Source organism: Crinia signifera, chromosome 1 (genome assembly GCF_055691185.1).
Source record: "Crinia signifera chromosome 1, ASM5569118v1, whole genome shotgun sequence".
NCBI classification, from domain to species: Eukaryota; Metazoa; Chordata; class Amphibia; order Anura; family Myobatrachidae; genus Crinia; species Crinia signifera.
Genome location: NC_139217.1, coordinates 377,168,324 through 377,188,764, shown reverse-complemented (window position 1 = coordinate 377,188,764; position 20,441 = coordinate 377,168,324). Strand labels below are relative to the sequence as shown.

The window sequence follows — 20,441 nt, the reverse complement described above, 5'->3', positions numbered from 1 at the left end:
GCACAGCGTGTAGTGACCGATTCACATTACACAGTGCATACTGACCCATATTCACATTGTACAGGTGGTGCGGTGTTCGACAGGCTGCGCTCTGCTTGCTAAGCAGCAAAAGAATGCTGCGTATCAAGCGATCCTGAATCTGGCCAGCTGTTTCCCTCACTTAGTATACTCTCACACACACAACGAACTCCCTCACAATATATATCACACACACACACACTCACTGGTTCCATGTCTGTGCACACAGAATATTACCGTCAGCCAAGAGCCAGCATGTCGCAGTTCAGTCAGTAGGCAGGGCTGCAGCTGCACAAGTCCACCCGGGCACAGCACAGGAAAAGTCCGGTGCGTGGCCTAATCCCGGACCTCCATGGCCACGCCCCCTTCTGAAAACTCATGCTGAAGGAGCCCAGGCCAGTGCAGGTACTTCTAGCTGGCCGGGCCTGATGCTGGAGCAGGAGGTAACGTCACCATGACACTGACTGCGTGGTGTGTGCTGTCCCTCCTCCAGTTATCCCAGCAGGCGCCGCAGCAGCTGGCAGAGGCAGTACAGACAGTGTAAGCACTGAGCCACACGTCACGTGGGTGTACGCCGCAGCTGGCCGGGGCGAAAGTCATACACAGTACCAGTGCAGTACTGCAGTGCCAGGGCAGCTGGCGGCCGCGGTGAGTACGCCAATAAAGTATGTAAACATTTTCAAAATGCCCAGCAAAGCTGCTGCCCCTAGGCATAGGCTGCTGCCCTAGGCAATTGCCTAGTATGCCTATGCCTAGGGCCGGCCCTGGAAAGAGGAACAACCTGTCATGCAGGATCATGGCCACATCATTCTATTTGAAGGATCTATCAGTGTGTGGGCACCTTAAGAGTCTCTAAGGTGGTGTCATCCCTGGGAGGGTATATTTAATAAAGTGCTGGCTTATAGAAGTGAAGAATATTGCCCATAGGAGTCAGTCAGTTTCTACATATCATGTTTCAAGCACCTACTTTGGAACTTCCCCTAAATGTTACATCTCTATCAAAGTGAGGTTTATTTAATTTTCATTGCAGCTATGAAGGTAGAATAAATTATTCAGTTTTAGGGGTCTACCCAATTATCCGGAAAGGATGTGAGCTGCCTTTGAAGTGGCTCCGCATCTTGCCCCCACGCAGCCACTCTCAGCCCAATTTATCACGTTTTTGCTTGCAGTCCTTTAGGGATGTGCTAACTAGCACCTGCCAATGCATCGCATGTAATCAGGTTGACTCCTTAATGATGATCTGTTAATCGGTAAAGTATTCCTTATCTAAACCAATACAGTCTGCTGCATCTCCTCCCATAGCCCTCACATGGGAGCAGGTCAAACAGCTGGGATTCAGTTGCAGCCCCAGTGTATGAATCAACTAATCCCCACTGCATTTCTGCAAAACCAGTCTGCTTAACGGTCAGTCACTGTCTGCCACCCTGCTGCCGATAAGTGAAAGGGCATGGTGGACATATTTTAGTGAACTATAAACTGTTATTTAATGAATATTCAGCTTCGTATTTGTTTTTGTCTATTTGCTGTTTATAGAAGAATTTTCATTATATCCCGGTCTGACACTCCTGGGCAAAATGCATTCCATATTGTGGTATATTAGCCGCCTACCATAGAACTGTTACTGCTTAACATCTGCTTAATGTCTTTTTCTTCTCATTTTGTAGCTCAGATGATTGGCAGTTCTATCTCTCCTACTTTGACTCTGTGTTTAACCTTATCGACGAAGGTTGGACTTTGCCAGCAGACGGCCCAATGTAAGTCTATGATTTAACTGAGCATGTGTGTGGACATTGGTTTTGTGAGTTTTAAAGCTTATTGTCCACGCCTCTGCAGTATACCCTGCACATTCTGGCATCTAATCCCACCCTTTTACTGGCTGATTGTGCTTTATATAAATATTCCTGCATGTGCAACATCCCATGCAGTGCAGTGTCTAGCTGACCATTAGGTAAAGAGAAGGCCATAACTGTACAATCCTATAATGTGAGGATCATGAAAATAGTTATGCCTTCAAAATGGTCTTTCTACATGTTGGTATGCAAGTATTTGTAAAGTGCAATACATTGTTGTTGTGTTTAAAGCAGCAGGCATCTTGGTGGGTCTTGCTAACTTAATTATATTCCATGAACATTCTTTTCTGCATTTCCTTAGGTCACTGGAAGGAGAACTGGACTACACTATAGAACAGGCAATCAGATTTGTAGAAGAACAAGTAGAAGCGGAATCTAGGAATCCACGCTCACTCCGGGGGCCACATCTGGCCATCCTTGAACTGATTCGTCGTCTGAGACACAGAGGATGTAATGATGAATTCAAGCTTGGTAAATACATGGGGGCAGAGGAAAAAGTAATGGATGCAGTGCTTACACGATGTATGTACAGTACATGACGTGTGTTTATATGATTGCTGTCAGCAGTCCTCTTATAAATTGATATGCCTTCTATAGAATGGGTTCCTTTTCATCCTTAATGAGGTAGAGGTAATCCACATAACATAGGACTCCCCATAAGACACATACACCGATGTGGAGATTGAAAAATATTTTTCTATCTTCAGGGGAACCAGAAAATCTGATGTTTCAGTATTTCCTAAAGTTTGGAGACAAGCCGTGTTGCTTCACTGACCTTAAAGTTTTTGTGGATCTCCTATCTCCCACTCAGCACCCGATTGTAAGTAACAACTTAACATTTTGTCTGTTCTAATTGTATATTGGAAATTTTTCAGAAATTGTGCGCAGTAAAAGGTTTAGAAATTTAGAGGGGCAATATAAACCCCCTGCAGTAATTAGAAATGTCAAAGAAGGGAAAGGGAAAAGATGACACAGTATCACAGTATCAATTCAGATTTTATGTATCAGACTAAGAGATTAACCAGTTAGTTTTGTGGAGGTGCTCCCCAGGGAGGGGATTGTCATTCAAGGAGGACAGGCACACACTGACGAAGCCCTGGCGGCTTGTACAAACAGCGCACACTAAGGAGGTTTTCAATGTCCCACAGGGGAAATAGCGGCGGCTCCCTATTCAGTGCTGTCTGTTTTTTCACCATACAAACGGCCCTTGGCACAAAAAAGGTTCCCCACCCCTGATTTAAAGGTACCATACTAATAGTCCCTGGTGGTGTTATGAAGCTGGTTTACAGAAGAGCTACAAAGTGAGGCTAATTACATTACAGACAGCTAGTCCCATCACACATTGATATACCTGGAACCACATATTGCGCATCCTTGTGAACATAGAGAGGAAATACTACTGCAAATACTGTCACACATTCTACTTTTCTGCGTGTTTTTTTTTTTTTTTGTCAAATTATTTGTGTGATTTATGTAGGTGTGTCTATTGAAAGAATTTTTTTATCCGATATCTAGGAATCGCGAGTAAGTAAAGATATAGTTTAACTATTGAATGGATATTAATTATCTAATTGTGTGTGCAATTGTTTGGTGGTGTTAGTGTGTCTTAATAGGGACTCTATAGCCCTATTTTTCTTTTTCTTTTAGTTTTCTATTTAATTTTCAAAAAGTTAAAATTTTCCAGAAAACAGTCATCGAAACTCCAGTATTCAGTTTGTTGATATGTCAATCATGTTATCACAAAATTATTTTTATCTTTCAAACAATATCAATAAAAGTTAAATATTAATTCTAAGATAGATATTTAATGAGAATATTCACTATGTGCAGCGAATCCTGTTTAGGATTCGCTGCACATTAGCCGGGTTCTGAAGGGCTGGAGCATTCGCTGCCAGCACGCCCTCTCCCCCTATTCAACACGTCTGGGGCTCGCTGCCCCTGATGGCGAATTTTAAACACCACACCCCCAGCAATTGCCGCAGGGAGCCAGGGGGAATGTTGGAAGGCAGGGAGATGGAAGCCTCTCTGTCTGCGCCGGAAGCTGCACACAAAAGCAGTGGTTAGAAGGAGGGTCAGGTCGGGTAGCGATGGCTGGCAGGTGGTCCCTGCGGTTATATGCGAGATCAGTGGCGGGGTCCCTACAGCGGATGGGAACTAGTAGTTTGCATCCGCTGCAGTGACCCCGCCACTGATCTCTCATACACCGTAGGGACACCCTGCCCGCCAGCGCTACCCGACCTGACCCTCAAACAGCCCCCGGTCCAGCATCAGGTAGAGGGAGAAGATCACCACGCAGAAGATAGCGCTTCCCAGAACCGTGATCTGCCGGGTCTCCGCTTCATGATCCCCCGCAGCCCCAGCTCCGCCGCCTCCCGGGTCAAAGCTGTCCTCAGTCACACCTGCACCTAGTTGTTGCATGGACTGGCCCCGCAGCTCACACCGTGGCAGCGCCAACTTCCCCTCCATGGGGAGCGCACACAGCTGGAAAGTTACAGCTGAACTAGTAGTTCCCATCGGCCTCAGGGAACTCGCTGCTGAACTCACATACACCGTAGGGACCCCCGGCCAGTGCTACCTGACCCTGCGCTGCCAGACCCCGCTGCATGCCACCTACCAGCAGGCAGGGGGTCCTGCATTATCCGGAAGGACAAGGAGTGCTGCGCTGGTCCCGCTCGTGCATATGTAATGAGCGGGACCAGTGCAGTGAATATTTAATGAGCGACTCCCCACCCCCTACTGACGACGTGTGTAAAAAAAATATATATATATTTCAAATTAAATCTATATATTCATGTGCTACAAATAGCATGCCCCTTCACATAATAAAATTACAGATTTTTTGACACCCCAAAAAAAAAAAAACAACCTTCTTTTAAAAGAACACATTCCAGTTCACCTTAAAAAGATGACTAATGCAAAACGGTGAATCACGGCTAAAATCATGGTAAAAGCAGTCCTCCATCCTAGCATTTGAATACACTCTCGGCAAATCACAGTGAAAACCCCATTAAAATAAACCAGCGAATTGCAGCGAGCATTAAATGGAGAACAGGCCGGCATTCACTGCTTTCGGCGAACAGTTGCCATTGAATAGGGTGAATCAGATTTTCAGTGAAAAGATTTACCGCAGAGAGTGAAAACAGCCCGATTCGCTGAAAAAAAAAAGGTGAATCGGGGGCATTGAATACTGCCAGTTCTTTTTTCTCTTGTCCTGCTTGAGTAAGGACTTCAACAAACAATTCTAAAATATACATTATGTGGGCAAAAGTATTCTGGGGCCTGACCATTACCGCTAACTGAAACTGTAATGACACTATTCAAATACTTTTTTCATGACTTATTTGCACTGGTCTTATAGGGCCAGATTCTCTAAGCTTCAAAAGTGATAAAATGGGGAGTGATAAACAGTTAGCCAATCTGCTCCTACCTACCATGTCACAGACTGTGTTTGAAAAATGTCAGGCATGGGCTGATTGGCTGGCTGTTTATCACTCTCTATTTTATCACTTTTGAAGCTTAGAGAATCTGGCTCCTAGTGTTTATAATCTGTTTGTTTTTAAATCTGTATCCAATTGTGCTTTAATTTTCCTTATTAAAAACTGATAACTTATTGGCTATACATTTTCCTTTTGTACTTATTGCCTGTTATGTTGTATACCAGTAATCTGTCCTCCTCCTATGCCGGCAGGGCATGTTATATCATTTCTGATCAGAATCACAGTGAGCAGGACCCACCAACATGTTTAACTGTCTGTGAATACCCACTTGGCTGTGTCACTGTTTCCAAGTGTGAAGCGCAATGGAATTTGTTGCCGCTTTTTTGGTAAAGCTCATGAAAACGTTTTGGTTCACAAAATTAAATAAAAGGTTCGAATTGATTTAATGAATTGGAAATATGGCTTGTTTCTACCAAACCCAACAATGCCAGTGTTTTCCTTTCTGGTTGCCTCGTCACATGGAGAACCAGTTTAGATATATCCCCAATCCCCAGCCTCGGAGCAAATCACATATGATGATGATGATGGAGTCACCTAAGCTGACGCAGGTAGAAAATGATCTTGTACAGTAGCCTGTGCTTTGCCACAGAAGTCTGAACTTCTAAACCAGGGATGGGGAACCTTCGGCCCTTCAGCTGTTGTTTAACTACACTTTCAGCATGCCCTGCAACAATTTTAGCATGGCCAAATAACAAAACTGTACCAGGGCATGCTGGAAGTGTAGTTAAACAACACTTGGAGAGCAGAAGATTCCCCGTCCCTGTTCTAAACCAACATTATAACCTATTCTTATGCTGGCCACACATCAGACCAACTTCAGACCAACTTTTTTAAAACCCTTCAAACCTCCAACCATCCAACTTGACAGTCCAACTAAAACAGTTCCCCACACATCTAACCAACTTTTCTTCCAACCAGCAAACTTTTTTTTTTTTTTTTAGTCAAGCCAACTTCTGTCCAACTTCTGATGTCACAGAAGTGGGCGGGCAGGTGTTGCCTACCTCTGTTTTTTTTTTTAACATCTATTTTAATAAAATGGTTTAATTCCACCGTTATGTAGTAGACAGCAAGTGAAAAGTGAAAGTAAATGAAAGGTAGAGCAGTGAATACTTCTCATTCAGCCCCTGCCAATGCTGAGTGTGGAGGGGGGTCCCACAAGGCCATGCCAGGCCACAGGCAAAAATCTGTCTATTGGGATATTCATCATTCCACATTTGCTAGTTGCTGCTGTTCTAAGCTCTGCTGTAGCATTGTTTCATGCCTTTATATGTTACTAATTTGTATCATGGTCTAAACAATATGCAGAGCTACTTACTATCTTTATAAAGGATAATAATTATGATAACCAAATTACTAGCTCCCACATTTAATATAGACCTCATACCAATTGAATACCCCCCTTTACAGACCCCCACATGACATTATTATTACAATAATAACCACTCATTATACAGTATCCACCCCCCCCCCCACCACCACCACCACTATTACACCGGATCTGCTGAACTCCAATGCCAGTTGTATTATAGAGGTGTCTGTAGTTTAGTAAGGGGGGGGGGGGGGGGGGGGGGGGACAGGACACGGGATGCTGCGGGGGACAGGACATGAGATGCTGCGGGGGGGGGGGGGACAGGACACGGGATGCTGCGGGGGACAGGACACGGGATGCACCAGGCAGCGGGGTGCTATTACATACTGTACAGAGGGACTGCACCAGGCAGCAGGGTGTGTTGCTTTACAATAGGAGACAGTGATACAATAATCTAGGTATTTACAGACAGTCAAAGGTATGAGGGTCCTGCTCGCAAGCTTACCATTAGTTGTTAATATGTTATTATTGCTGCTGTTATCATGTTACCTCCTAATCCGATTCCTCAAGTATCACTGTCTAAATCCTTGGAAATAAGGTAGACTAAAGTAAAGGAAAGGAAAGGACAATTGTCTGGATCGTTGTATTGTGGTGCACATTGCATCTGACAGGAGGGGAACAGATGTTCTACAACTTGCACCTACTGCAGGAACACACACACACACAGCACACTCACTCTGGGCTCCTTTATCTCTATAAAAGTTGCGGAGAAGCATAAATCAATCACATCTTATCTTTATCCTCTGCAAATTCTCATTGTGCAAACACAGCTATTACGCGAGCAGTTCTCCGTTGCCGACCAATTTGTGACATTCTACAACATGTAAATATGACTATGAATACACATCTGTCAACTCTGGGTGCAGTTACGGCCTCGGGGTGTCGGAGCAGTTTAACCCTTTATGTCATGCTTGGTATGGGTTAACACATCGGATTTATCAATTTGTTGGTTTAAATAAATAAATAACATTTTGACATTGAAACATGAATGGACCTCATTATACAGTAGCTGGCTGAATAACTAGAATACACATTACACCAATATAAAAAGTGATTTAGATGTTATGTTAACAATTAGCACTGCCTCCCAGTTTGTGTAGAAATATAGTGCTAATACAGTATGTACATTTCCTTCTGCTTGATTCTAAATGACAAAGGAGCCAGTTCTGGAAGATGTGGGATTTGCTGCCGAATTATGGACTCAGAGATAATGATGTGCAGTCAGCAGAAGCCGGTTTATTTTAATTCAAATAAACTAGTAAACAAACCAGTGACAAGGGTGATGGTGAGATGGGGTGTCTGCTGCTTCTGATGCATTACCTGGCCAATTTATAGGGAAAATGTATTATTCCTAATTTTTCATGTAGAAAAATTAATAAAAGATACAGATTAACAACCCACAGTCTATTACATTGACAATACATTGTATCAAAAATGTAACTTTCCTCGTTCTACATTATTGTGTTTTTGGAAGAGACGCTGGGACTTGGTTAGTGAATAGGGCAATAATAAAAATGCTGTAACCGGCTTTCTTTACACAATAATTGCGCTGGAATTTTGTATATAACAACATTCTAACATTAATGCACAGGGTTCAGCTTAATTATCAGGGCCAGTACTGTCTGCAGAAAAACGCTTACTATCCGTTTATTTAACGGTGTCAAATTACACTACATTAACCCTTTAATGGTGGATGCCAGCCTTCCCACTGACTAGCAGACAGTCTACACTGTGTGCACATAGTCAGTGCCAGCTCAGCCAGTCTGTGTATATATAGTTGGATGGACTTCTCAAGTTTATTAACCCTTGCCATGCCAAGGATGGAGAGACTGCTCCTCTGACAAGTAGTTTGTGGAGAGGGAGAGTTGTGTACTGGTCACCCGGGCAGGAGTCACAGAGGTGGAGTACTGTCATCTGTCAATCCCACAGAAAGGTAGACAAACACAGCCAGTAACTAACAAGTGCCCTACTGTGCTACATTATCTATGGGGTTTCCAATCCCACATCGTAATGCTGTGCAGACTACTGCGGTGCCGGCTGGAGGGAGAGAGGTGTGAGGCTCTGATTAGTGCTGGGATTTCGGCGGGGGTGCCTGCAATGATCGGGTGCGAGGGTGCCGGCATGGGCTTACCGCTAATGATATAGTGCAAGCCAGGGTCACCGTCCCGCTGATAACTGGTACAGGTGATTGCGGGCAGACGTTTCCAGGGTGCCAGTATAGTTTAGCAGGTGCTGCGGGTGTTCATCCTGCTCACCGCATCTGCTGATAGGGAAGGAGTAGGCGGACACTGCTGGTCAGTGTTCGCCTACTTATCGTTCGGTTGGGGGAAAGTTCTCCCCACACCAGAACGATTAGCTGGGGAAAATCAAACAGGTTTGATTTTTCCCAGCTAGTTGGAACGACCGTTTTGGGCCGTTTATCAGCGTTTTTGGCCGTGTGGGAGCAAACAGCTGATAATCGTTTGCTCCCACACACTAGAAAGATTATCATTCCAACCAGCCAAAAGTTGGCTGGTTGGAACGATATCTTTCTGATGTGTGGCCAGCATTAGGCACTGAAGCCAAACTGAATCATTGACAATACGATGTCACGCTGACATGACTGATGGTCTCTCTCCACTTTGTAGTTTATAAACCGATTGCTGGGATCGTTACCTCTGACACCTTCAGCAGAGGGTGACTTGGCATTTCCAGAGGATATAAAAGCCATGCAGAGACACCTGTGTGTGGTCCAGCTGGCGAGACTGCTTGGGCTGCAAGACAAGATGGATAAGGCACAGAAACAGGATGCCGTAAGAGAAATGACAGTGAGATATAGACATGGACTAAAATTTGGTGAGTGTAATCACCATCAACATTTTAACATGGCAATGTTTTTGTTTTGTTTTTCTTTTTCGATTGTTGCACATTTGTTTCTAGGTAAGATTGCATTCTCCAGCCGACCTCTTTGAACCTATAAGCTTTGTTTATGTAAATGAGACTGTTTCCACATGAGACTTTGTACACTTATTGCTTGATTTCTCCATAGGGAAAACCTGCCTGAAAACAGAGCTGCAGTTCTCTGATTACTACTGTCTGATGGGAGCGCACATGCTCCTGGATCTGTGGTTTAATGGTAAGTGAGTGACTAACTGGCTCTCCTCTGCTTTTGTTCCATGTATATGTATTATAACCGGTGGTGTACAGGCAGATAACCTCCATGTGAGCAACACACATTGTTATACGTACAGAGGCACTATTTTTGTGTCTTCTTTTTATGGAATTCTAGCCATATATGTGAGTGCAGGGGTGCTTAACATGAAGCCCTCTGGCTGTTGTGTACTACACATACCAGCATGCCCTGCTACAGTTTTGGAATTCCCTAATAGCAGTATTGTGCTAGGGCATGCTAGAATTTGTAGTTCTACAGCAGCTGGAGGGCGAGGTACAACCCTTTTAGGGGAATCCTACGGCCTCCCTCAAAACCATACCTACATTAGTCTACGGTTTCCGTGTTGTGGCAGGTAAATTGTCAAGTGGGTTTCACTTTTGGCAGCCTCCGATGGAGGATTTAGAAAGCAGTGTTCTGCTCTTATGTAACGAGCATTCTGAATGGATATGCTTCTTTGTTGTGTTGTCAAAGGGAGTTTGGTTTCCTGTCCACAGTCAGAACAGAATAATGTAGATTTCGGAGTTATGCAGTGTGTGTGTGTGTGTGTGTGTGTGTGTGTGTGTGTGTGTGTGTGTGTGTGTTTATTGGGGATGTACTTAAATCTTTAGAATCTTGCAATTGTTTTATACACAGGTGAAGATTGGGCTGTTTGGCATTGTCTTACTCTGCTGGAAGAAGGTCTAAATAACAGTCCTTCAAATGCCCAGTTTAAACTGCTGCTTATTCGTATATACTGTACACTGGGGGCGTTTGAACCAGCAATGGAGCTATATGGCAGCCTTGATGCTAAACATATACAGCATGACACAATTGGGTGAGTTGTAAAACCTTTAATGTGTTCTCCTCCATGTACAAGACTTTCATAAGAAGAAACATCGGGGCAGATGTATTAAGCCTGGACAAGAGATAAACAAGAGATAAAGTGAAAGATAGGGCACTAGCCAATCAACTTCCAACTGTCATATTCAAACACAGTTCATTGGCTGATGCTTTATCTCCTTTCACTTTACTTTCACTGCAGTTTCTCTTCTCCAGGCTTAATACATCTGCCCCTCTGTTAGCAGTTTATCTTGCTGTTCTAAATTGAATTATTATGACTACCATGTAGAACAGAGAAAATGTGACACTGTTTAGACTTTTGTGGCCATACAGGGTAACCGTGTCCAACAAATTACTTTAAAACTATTATGCTGGCTATTGCTGGGTAAATGTTAATACTCCAAATGTGACTTATTCCTAAAAATGCCTATTGAAAAGGAAATGCACTTTGTTCTGGCTTTCTTGGGACGGGGAGTATTTAATCCACTCTGGAGATTTCACCAGGGGAAAAATCTGTAATGTTTGCTTCCGATCCATGTGTTTTGTTGAAATTGTGGGCATAGGGGTGCGAGCAATATTAAGCAAAATCAGCCCAACGAAGGGTCCTAGATCTGCTTAATTCGGGTGCTGATTTCAGCTATTAAACGGCACCCGAACGGCAACTCGCACCCTTTGGCACTAATAGGATTGTCCCCCTAAGTCTCTACTACTGAACACTAGTTGGCTGTTGCTGTTTAATAACCTTTTAGCATTATTATGCTGTATTTTTCTCAGTCACTGATACTAATGCAGAAATGTTCAAAAGCAATGTGGTTGCAAGGAAAAAATATTTAATGTACAGCATGGCATTTGGAATTGTGTGAGAAATGGCACCGTTTATCTTGTCCATTTTGTTAAAGCTGTACTTCACTGGTGAAAAGATGACACTAATTCTTATTTTACAGTTATCTGCTGACTCGTTTTGCAGGACCGTTGGGTCTCTATACGGCTGCATCACAAGCCTGCAATGCCGCTCTTAGGTTTTTCCACTCGAACCAGAAAGATGTGAGTATACTAAGGGTACTTCTAATTTCCCTGTTTATCCACCTTTTTTAAATTGTCTTATTCATACTTTGTGGAAAACAGGATTGCTATATGCGCACTGGAAAGAGGATGCTGCCAACTGGGGGTTAGAACAGGTCACCTGAGGATATATTTATTTCAAATTGTTGTCAATCGGCCTGTAGTAAATAAAGGGCCGTATGTAATGCTATGTAAGTCCTGCGGCCCTGTGCCATGCCGGCCAAAAGCCGAAGTGTGTGTTTTTGTTTGTTTTTGGGGGTTTTTAAGGGCAGAATTTACAAGGCATGGTTTTGCCTTGTAAATGACAGTCCCTTTAGAAAAAAAAATCTCCAACATCGTCCGGCATCTTGCACCGCATTGCAAACGGCCCTAAATTGGCCTTAGTAAATATAGGCAATGCCTATCCATATCAGGATGCAGTTACAGGGTTGCTTACCCATTTAATAAGTGAATCTGTGCAGAGTTCAACAACTTGAACCTTTTCAGGGCATGGGGCCAGAGCGGGTGGGCATTCCATCCTTGCCAAACTTGAGAGAGTCTAATTGAAAGGTGTGCTAAATGCACTGTATTAGCTAATAGAAGGTGAGTAAGTGTGCCTCTGATGTACATGAACCTACATGGCCACAATGGTAGGAGGCAATTCTTATCTATCTTGTATAGAATTTTTAAAGCCACATTGGTGGAGGGAAAATACGTTCACCACAGGTAAGACGTACAATCTAAATGAATGCTTGCTGTAGTTCTATTTTGTACAGATTATTTATTTATGTTGATCGTTAATATCTGTAAGAGGAAAAAACTAAAGTATTTTGACACACAAAGTTATCAACAAGAGCAAATGTATTAGGCATCCTAGCACTTGTGGCATTGGGAAGAGAGGGGGTTAATGCAAGAAACATTTCACAAGGGCATTCTTTATTTAAACCCTTAGGCTGAACTACTGTATGTCCACAGAGTAAATCCTACATTTCTCTCCAAGGGATCAAGAGAGAATTGTATCTTATTGCCCTTACTTACATCTAGAACCGTTTTTCTCAACTCCGGTCCTCATGCAATCCCAATAGGTCATGTTTTGGAATTTCTGTCTATGGAAACAAGTAGGATAATTCTTGACCCAGCCAAGTATAGTAAGTTGCCTGTGCATGATAATAGGAATCCAGATAACGCGAGTTAAGATTATGTAGTACTGAAACTGGAGTGAAAAAAAAAACTACTCTAGAAAAACCGCCATAGGTCAGCAACAGTGTTTCAATGTAATTCCTTGCGATTTCGATTTTTCTTCTATATTTCTACTTGTCCTTCTCTAACCCAATATTTTAATTTTTTTGTTTTTCCCCTTTCTCATATGATCTGTCTGCTCATCTTAATGGGCTACACCACATGGGCATATCAATAAAGCTTTTGGTGTATGAAACACTTTCAGTGGAATCTTTGACCGCTTCTTAATAGGTCCTCCTTTATTGAGGTTCAGCACCTCAGCAGAAATAAACATTAAGATTAGTCTTCGTATATTCCTCATTTACAGTGTTCTTGGCTAACAGATCTGTGTTCTGTTTCATACAGAACTTGTGTAATCTGATATCGGATCTTACCTTAATAACCACTCTGTGGTATGTTATGGAGTTTACAGTAAAAATCAGCTGCAAACTTCACTTCAGTTTTTTCTTTTTGATATCAAGAATATGCTGATCATTACACTACTATTCCATTCCAAACATGAGCATGTTCTTGATTTTATTGACACAGTGCTATGCATAGGACATCCTCAGCTGTGTGCTCATAATCCCTGTCAGTCCTGTGTGTAGTTTGTATATTGACCATATTAAAAGATCAATGTTGAAAATATTCCTGCTGAGATGTTCTTGGCTTTCTTCAGTATATTTAGCATTAGTAAAATCTGATTGAGAGCACAGGGACCCAGCAAAAAAACTCCTACTAAATGGTTTCTTCAGGACTTCCCTTTTTTCCTTTGGGAAAGTAAAAGCAGTATTAATATTATGGCACCTGAAGCATATTTAAGGGATAATTTACCTGCTATGGTTGCTCCATCTGTAAATAGCATATTTCAGGGAGTTTGCGCCACCCTTATCCGATACAAAATTCCATTGAAAGGCTTTCCTACATGTAATAATACCATTGCATGCCTAAATGCCCATTGAACGGCCAGCCCAAAGATAGGATGAATAAATTCTGCACTGTCATCAGGACAAAGGGGCCGATTTATCAATGCCCTATAAAGTAGCTGGTACTTTACAGCCAATCAGCTCCTTTCTGTGATTCAAACCCAGCCTGTAACTTGGCAGTTAGGAGCTGATTGGCCGATGATAAAGTACTGGGCACTTTTGGGGCAGATTTATAAAGCCAGATAAATGTCTAAAAATGAGAGAAACAAGCTATAGTCTAGTGAAGGACAGATGCAGAAGCGGAGCATAACTTCATCATTACGTTGAAACACCGTTGCAAGTTTATGGTGGTAGAAGGAAAAATTATCGATTTTTCACTTTGGACAGAGTTCAACTTAAGCGTCAAAAAATATATATTTTTTGTTCTTTTTAGAGTTTCTTGCAATCCCCTCCCCCTTTTTTTTCTCTACCCACCTTTCCTGTCCTCCACCACTATTAGGATGCCTACTAATATATATACAAAGATATATGCTCTTGTTGGTAGCTTTGTATGGCACAATGCTTTAATTGTTTTCTCTCTCTATTCCAGATATTGATGCCTGAAATGGAGACTATGTCTCAACGCATTATGGAGAAATTCTCCTTGACTATACGTGACTAAGGCAAGCATATACATTTGTTGTACTTGATACATGTTGTGAATATACATTCACTCAGAGTACATTGCCCAAAGTGGCTGTATGAGTTAGCATCACTCTGTGTATACTTATTTCCCAACCCAAAATGTAGCCGAGTCACCAGTTAAGGAAGTGATTATCCTCATAGTTGCAGCCTTGTTCTAACTCTTTCCTCTGTATCAGAGCAGTAGTTTTATTATTTTTTACAGGGTACAAATAAGCTATTGTGTGAAATGTAGCTACTTGTGACCACCTCTTGACCTATGGGATTTTTTGTGTGTGTGTGTCATTTGGATTATGTCACAGATTACAGAACAGCTGCTCAAATGGTATTCATATGCAGAAATATCTAATGTATACGTATGTATGTGTGTGTGTGTGTGTGTGTGTGTGTGTGTGTGTGTGTGTGTGTGTGTATATGTATGTATGTATATATATATATATATATATATATATATATATATATATATATATATATATATATATCTCTAGATATCTAGATAGATATATATATAATCTCAAAAGATATGGTTTGGAGTGCGCAACCTAGTATATAAAATGTACCACCCAGTTGGTAATCAAATAAAAACTCAGATATACATCTTGGAGATTATTTCCGTGTGTCCGATGTTGGATGTATTCGCAATAATTATGCACAGTTCTTTTGTGATGAATAATATTTTTATTGTAAAAAGTACCCAACGCGTTTCGTCACAACGACTTCATCAGGGGTAAAACCGATCTGAGATCATATAGTAATCCAAGTATGATGTTTTGTTGATCAAATGTGTTTTAAATTCCACACTGTTTATAACATCAATATGGCAATGTGGATGTGGTCAACCAATTTGGGATAGTTCTGATTGTGTGCTATAGGTAATTCTTCTAAAATAGATTACCAGTTTAGATCAGGACACCAATATATATATATATATATATATATATATATATATATATATATATATATATATATATATATATATATATATATATATATATATATATATATATTCATATTCCAATCTCGCATTTGAGGTTTCCTGCTACTAAGCAAAACAACCCAATTTATGTGTTTTTTATTAAAGCCAATGAGGAGCTTTGTGGTATGTGATTAATATGCCCCGGCAGGCTCACACTTATCTCCAAAAGCTCAAGCTTTTATAATTTTTTATTTTTTTTTTACTGTTGAGACCTCTGGTATTTTTTAATAAACCCCCGAGGACCGTACACGGACGTACAGAAGAGACGAGAGAAAAACATTCTTCAACAAGAAAGACTGAAAAAAAACGATGAACAAGGGCCGAGTAAAAGTTTTTATATTCCTGTTGGACTTGACAAAAATCCCAGATGCCAAATTCCTATTTTTGCATCTATATGCAACCTTTTGTTCATGAAAAGGGTACTTGTGGAGTATCACGGCTCCCATCGTATGGCATCGTATGCCATATGTAGTGGCATACGATGGCATACGATGCGATGTTTTACCGATTTTTGAGCATTTTTGCTCAAAAATCGTATGCCATCGCATGGCATCGTATGCCATATGTAGTGGCATACGATGCGATACGATGTTTTACCGATTTTTGAGCAAAAATGGTCAAAAATCGGTAAAACATCACATAACATCGTATGCAATATGTAGTGGCATACGATGTCATACGATGCGATACGATGTTTTACCGATTTTTGAGCAAAAATGGTGAAAATTGGTAAAACATCGCATGGCATCGTATGCCATCGATGCGATACAATGTTTTACCGATTTTTGCGCATTTTAGCTCAAAAATCGTATGCGATCGCATCGGATGCCATACGATGGCATCCGATGCGATGGCACCCGATTTTGCACTGAAATGCATCAGAATGCATTGAAATGTGTATTAAAGTAGTGAAATGCCCCCAAATGCCACTTTTCATAGTGCACCACCCCCACTATCAACGTCAACCCGAAGCGTGGCGAGCGCAGCGAGCCCGCGAGGGGCGGCGGTACACGTCCTACGACCTTTTCATACCCCCACTATCAACGTCGGCGTGGAGTTGAGAATAGAATAGTGTGGCGAGCGCAGCGAGCCACCGAGCCCGAAGCGTGGCGAGCGGACGCGGATACCTGTAAAGCCCGCGAGGAGACGCGTATAGCTGTGAAGGTATCCGCGTCCCCTCGCGGGGCTCGCCACGCTTCGGGCTCGCTGCGCTCGCCACACTATTCTATTCTCAACTCCACTCCGACGTGGATAGTGGGGGTATGAAAAGGTCGTAGGACGCATACCGCCGCCCCTCGCGGGCTCGCTGCGCTCGCCACGCTTCGGGTTGACGTTGATAGTGGGGGTGGTGCACTATGAAAAATGGTATTTGGGGGCATTTCACTACTTTAATACACATTTCAATGCATTCTGATGCATTTCAGTCCAAAATCGGGTGCCATCGCATCGCATGCCATCGTATGGTATCCGATGCGATCGCATACGATTTTTTAGCTAAAATGCTCAAAATCGGTAAAACATCATATCGCATCGTATGACATCGTATGCCACTACATATGGCATACGATGTTATGCGATGGCATACGATTTTTGAGCAAAAATAGTCAAAAATCGGTAAAACATCGCATCGTATGCCACATGCGATGCAATGCGATTTTTAGCATACGATCTGCATACGATGCAGGTCGTGGGAGCCGTGATACTCCACAAGTACCATGAAAAGTTAGTCAAGTATACATATGCCAGCCTCGGGCTCCAAAACTCTCATAGCCGAAGTGATGGCCAAAAAGGAAGGCAGTCCTTCAGATAAAGATCTCCACAAAATGCATTGCTTCACTTCTAGTGTGCTTTAAGGTAGTCCACCTTGAAAAGAGTACAAGGAGCTATTTTGCCAATGTATTCAGGATTTAAATGCATCACTCACCAAAAGAAAAGGGAGCAGACACATTAACCATTAAACTTTGAGGTCCGCACCAAAAAAAAAAGTTTATTATAAATGGATTTCTCAACCGTTTGGTAGAGGCCTATATCTCAAAAACTATGGGGTCTCATTTTAAACAACTATTGATTGTTGTTGGTGGTTGTTAATATTATCCTCAGTGTATAAAAAATGCAGACTTTTTTTTCCTTTGCTTTTTTTGTGGTGCGGACCTCAAAGGGTTAAAGTGCTGTTTTAAACCCCCTTCCAGACTCTCCTGCAAGAATAGCAGCAACCAGCTCTTCTGAAAAGTAGACCTAGGAAACTCCTTCCCATCACACCAGGAGGTGTAGATCTTCCATAGCCAGTGGTGTTTCCTGGTCAAAACAGACTTCCTAGCCCTGAGAGAGTATGTTCTGAACCACACGGATCGCCCTTGTCCTGAAGCAAAAGTGCTGCTGTTCAATTGCCATAATGTCAATCTGATTCACCCCACGGGTCCACAGCCAGGTGACTGGGCCATTTCCTGCTGCAGAAACCTGCTCCCCAGTTTTCTACACCTGGGTACGCTTGGCTCTGCTAATCACAGAATCCTGGGTCTCAGTCATGGTCAGGTCACCCTTGTTATTCCTGATAATTTTAAGTAATCCACCACTGTGGCCATTGCGTGATGGCCTTTTCTCACAAGAACTGGTGTCCTTTTTACTCTAGAGTTTTGAAACTACTCCATTGTCAAAACACCCTGTAACTGGTACTCTAGACAATTTTTAACTGTAAGCCCTGGGAAGATAATTTATTGAGAAGGTATCGGGATGAATTTTTTGTTAATTGTTAATGCAGGGAGCTTTCCTTGAATAGCCAATCACCCAGGTAAGGGATCGCAGTTACCCTGTGGATCTGACCAGCGCAGACCTCACTGGCATGATCTTGTTCAACACCCTCAATGCTGTTGTCAAGCAAAATGGCAAGGATTGAAAGTGAATTTGATCGATCTGAATCGCAATTCTGAGGAGGCATTGGTTTTCCTACCAGTTTGGTACATGAGACCCCATTTCATTATCCCATTAACTTCGACCCTGACCGACCCACAACTAAACTATTGGGTATTTGAGGTTCAGTGTATATGGAGGTTTTGAAAATGGTCTCTAAGGAAGAATAAACCTGGACCAGGCCTTGTACCCTGAGCCAAAGCGGGCTTATGCAGTTTTGTAAAGAAGGAACCCAGAGAGTCCTGGATGGACAAGGCCTCACCTGTGGGTGAGGTAGAAGATGGCGTCTTTCCATGGCTCCCTAGAGCCTGCAGCTAGCTAATTTTAGTTCTACAATAGCGTAAATACTTTGGCAAAGGCTGTCTCCTCTATCATGCTTGGCATCCCTACAGGCAAGCACAGCTGCTTTTATTCTGCCACATGCCATACATACTTCCCAGATTGGACCACAGCAGCTATCCTCTACTTCCCTCTTATCTCTCTATGTCTGGATGTAGAACAGCAACCAAATGGCTCCAAGGAAACCAACCAGTACCCCTAAATAGCTCACCACCACTTCCATATGGACGAGGAGGAAAATGTGTTACTGCTGACTCTTGATTACTCTGGTGAGCCTGACTAGCGGTGAAGTAGCACCTTAACACCTGGGATGAGATGATATAGGAGGTTGTGTAGAAAGGAGCTTTTTGAAGGTAAATTACAAAATGCCACTTCTGTGACCTCACGCTGTACCTGAATGTTCCAGTGTCCCCATGGGTAAAAGAACAATTATTATATAAAAAATATATCTGCACCAGCAGGCAATACTAAAATAAGTATTATGGTGGCATAAAACTGTTTTAAGTAAATGTAGGAAGGGCATTTAGCATGCATTCTCAAAGACAGTTATTTTGTGCAAAACGTCAGTTTGCTTTCTTTTTTAATTAATGTGTGATGCATTTTAGGTAAGGGACAACATTTGCTGTTATTACTGTTTCTGAGTTCATTACTTCCATCTGCTGAGGATTTAGAGTTCTGCGCATTTGCTATTTATAAAGACGCTATTAAATGTGCCGTTTAATGCAGAGAATAGTGAGAGATATCCTTCCTAATTACTAGTCATGAAAAAATTTCTGCAGAATGGTGTCATTTTGTGGTACATTTTCTATTGTTGCCATTGTGGACAGAATCTAATCTAACAGGTAAGAATTCTGACAGTCCTTTTTTGTTTTTTTCCGTAGACCTCAGAATACATTATACAAGCCTATAAATATGGAGCCTTTGAGAAAATCCCTGAATTCATTGCTTTTCGAAACCGGTTGAATAATTCACTTCATTTTGCACAAGTTCGGACAGAACGAATGTTATTGGATCTTTTACTTGAAGCTAATCTGTAAGAATTTTTTTTTTTTGTGGCAGTTTGGGGAGGGGGGGGGGGCGGGGGCAGGTCTTGGTAAATCCTATTCCTCACTGTAGATCAGATAAGTGGTCCTTACACAGTTTGCAGCTCCTAAACAATAGGCAGTATTCAATGACAAAATTCGGTATGTGCAGCGAATTCGCTGCACTGCCGCCGTGTTCCAGAGGGCTGGAGCCTTCGCTGCCAGCACTCCCTGTCCCAGTATTCAATGCCGCAGGGGCTCGCTCCCCCTGACGGCAAATCTTAACCCCTGCCAGGGGACGGCAGCAGGCAGGGAGATGGAAGACTCTCTGCCTGCCCCAGAATGTATGTGGGGGGGGGGGCTCCCCGGGACCCAGACAGCACAAATTTGACTTTCTTCAGTGGGATTGGGAGGTGATAGGATGCAACTTCCTATCCAAGCAGGTGATAGGATGCAACTTCCTATCCAAGCAGTTCAGGAGCCTTTGAAGCTGTGTGTTGGGATTGTAAAGTGATATCGGATATTCGGACTGATAATTATATAGGCATGTACCCAGATTAATATAGCTACTCAACAAATTAAAAAAAAAAAAATATATATATATATATATATATATATATATATATA

At 42.3% G+C, this 20,441-nt stretch overlaps 1 protein-coding gene across 1 annotated transcript in view; it reads left to right on the top strand.

Moving 5' to 3' along the window:
* Nucleotides 1–20,441, top strand: part of NAA25 (N-alpha-acetyltransferase 25, NatB auxiliary subunit) — a 75,890-nt gene that overhangs the window by 26,355 nt on the left and 29,094 nt on the right. The window contains exons 9-16 of the mRNA XM_083151428.1: nucleotides 1,683–1,772; nucleotides 2,170–2,339; nucleotides 2,576–2,688; nucleotides 9,362–9,569; nucleotides 9,763–9,849; nucleotides 10,519–10,699; nucleotides 11,649–11,748; nucleotides 19,674–19,825. Coding sequence (XP_083007554.1) covers nucleotides 1,683–1,772; nucleotides 2,170–2,339; nucleotides 2,576–2,688; nucleotides 9,362–9,569; nucleotides 9,763–9,849; nucleotides 10,519–10,699; nucleotides 11,649–11,748; nucleotides 19,674–19,825 — 1,101 coding nt within the window. The remainder of the gene's footprint in view (nucleotides 1–1,682; nucleotides 1,773–2,169; nucleotides 2,340–2,575; nucleotides 2,689–9,361; nucleotides 9,570–9,762; nucleotides 9,850–10,518; nucleotides 10,700–11,648; nucleotides 11,749–19,673; nucleotides 19,826–20,441) is intronic.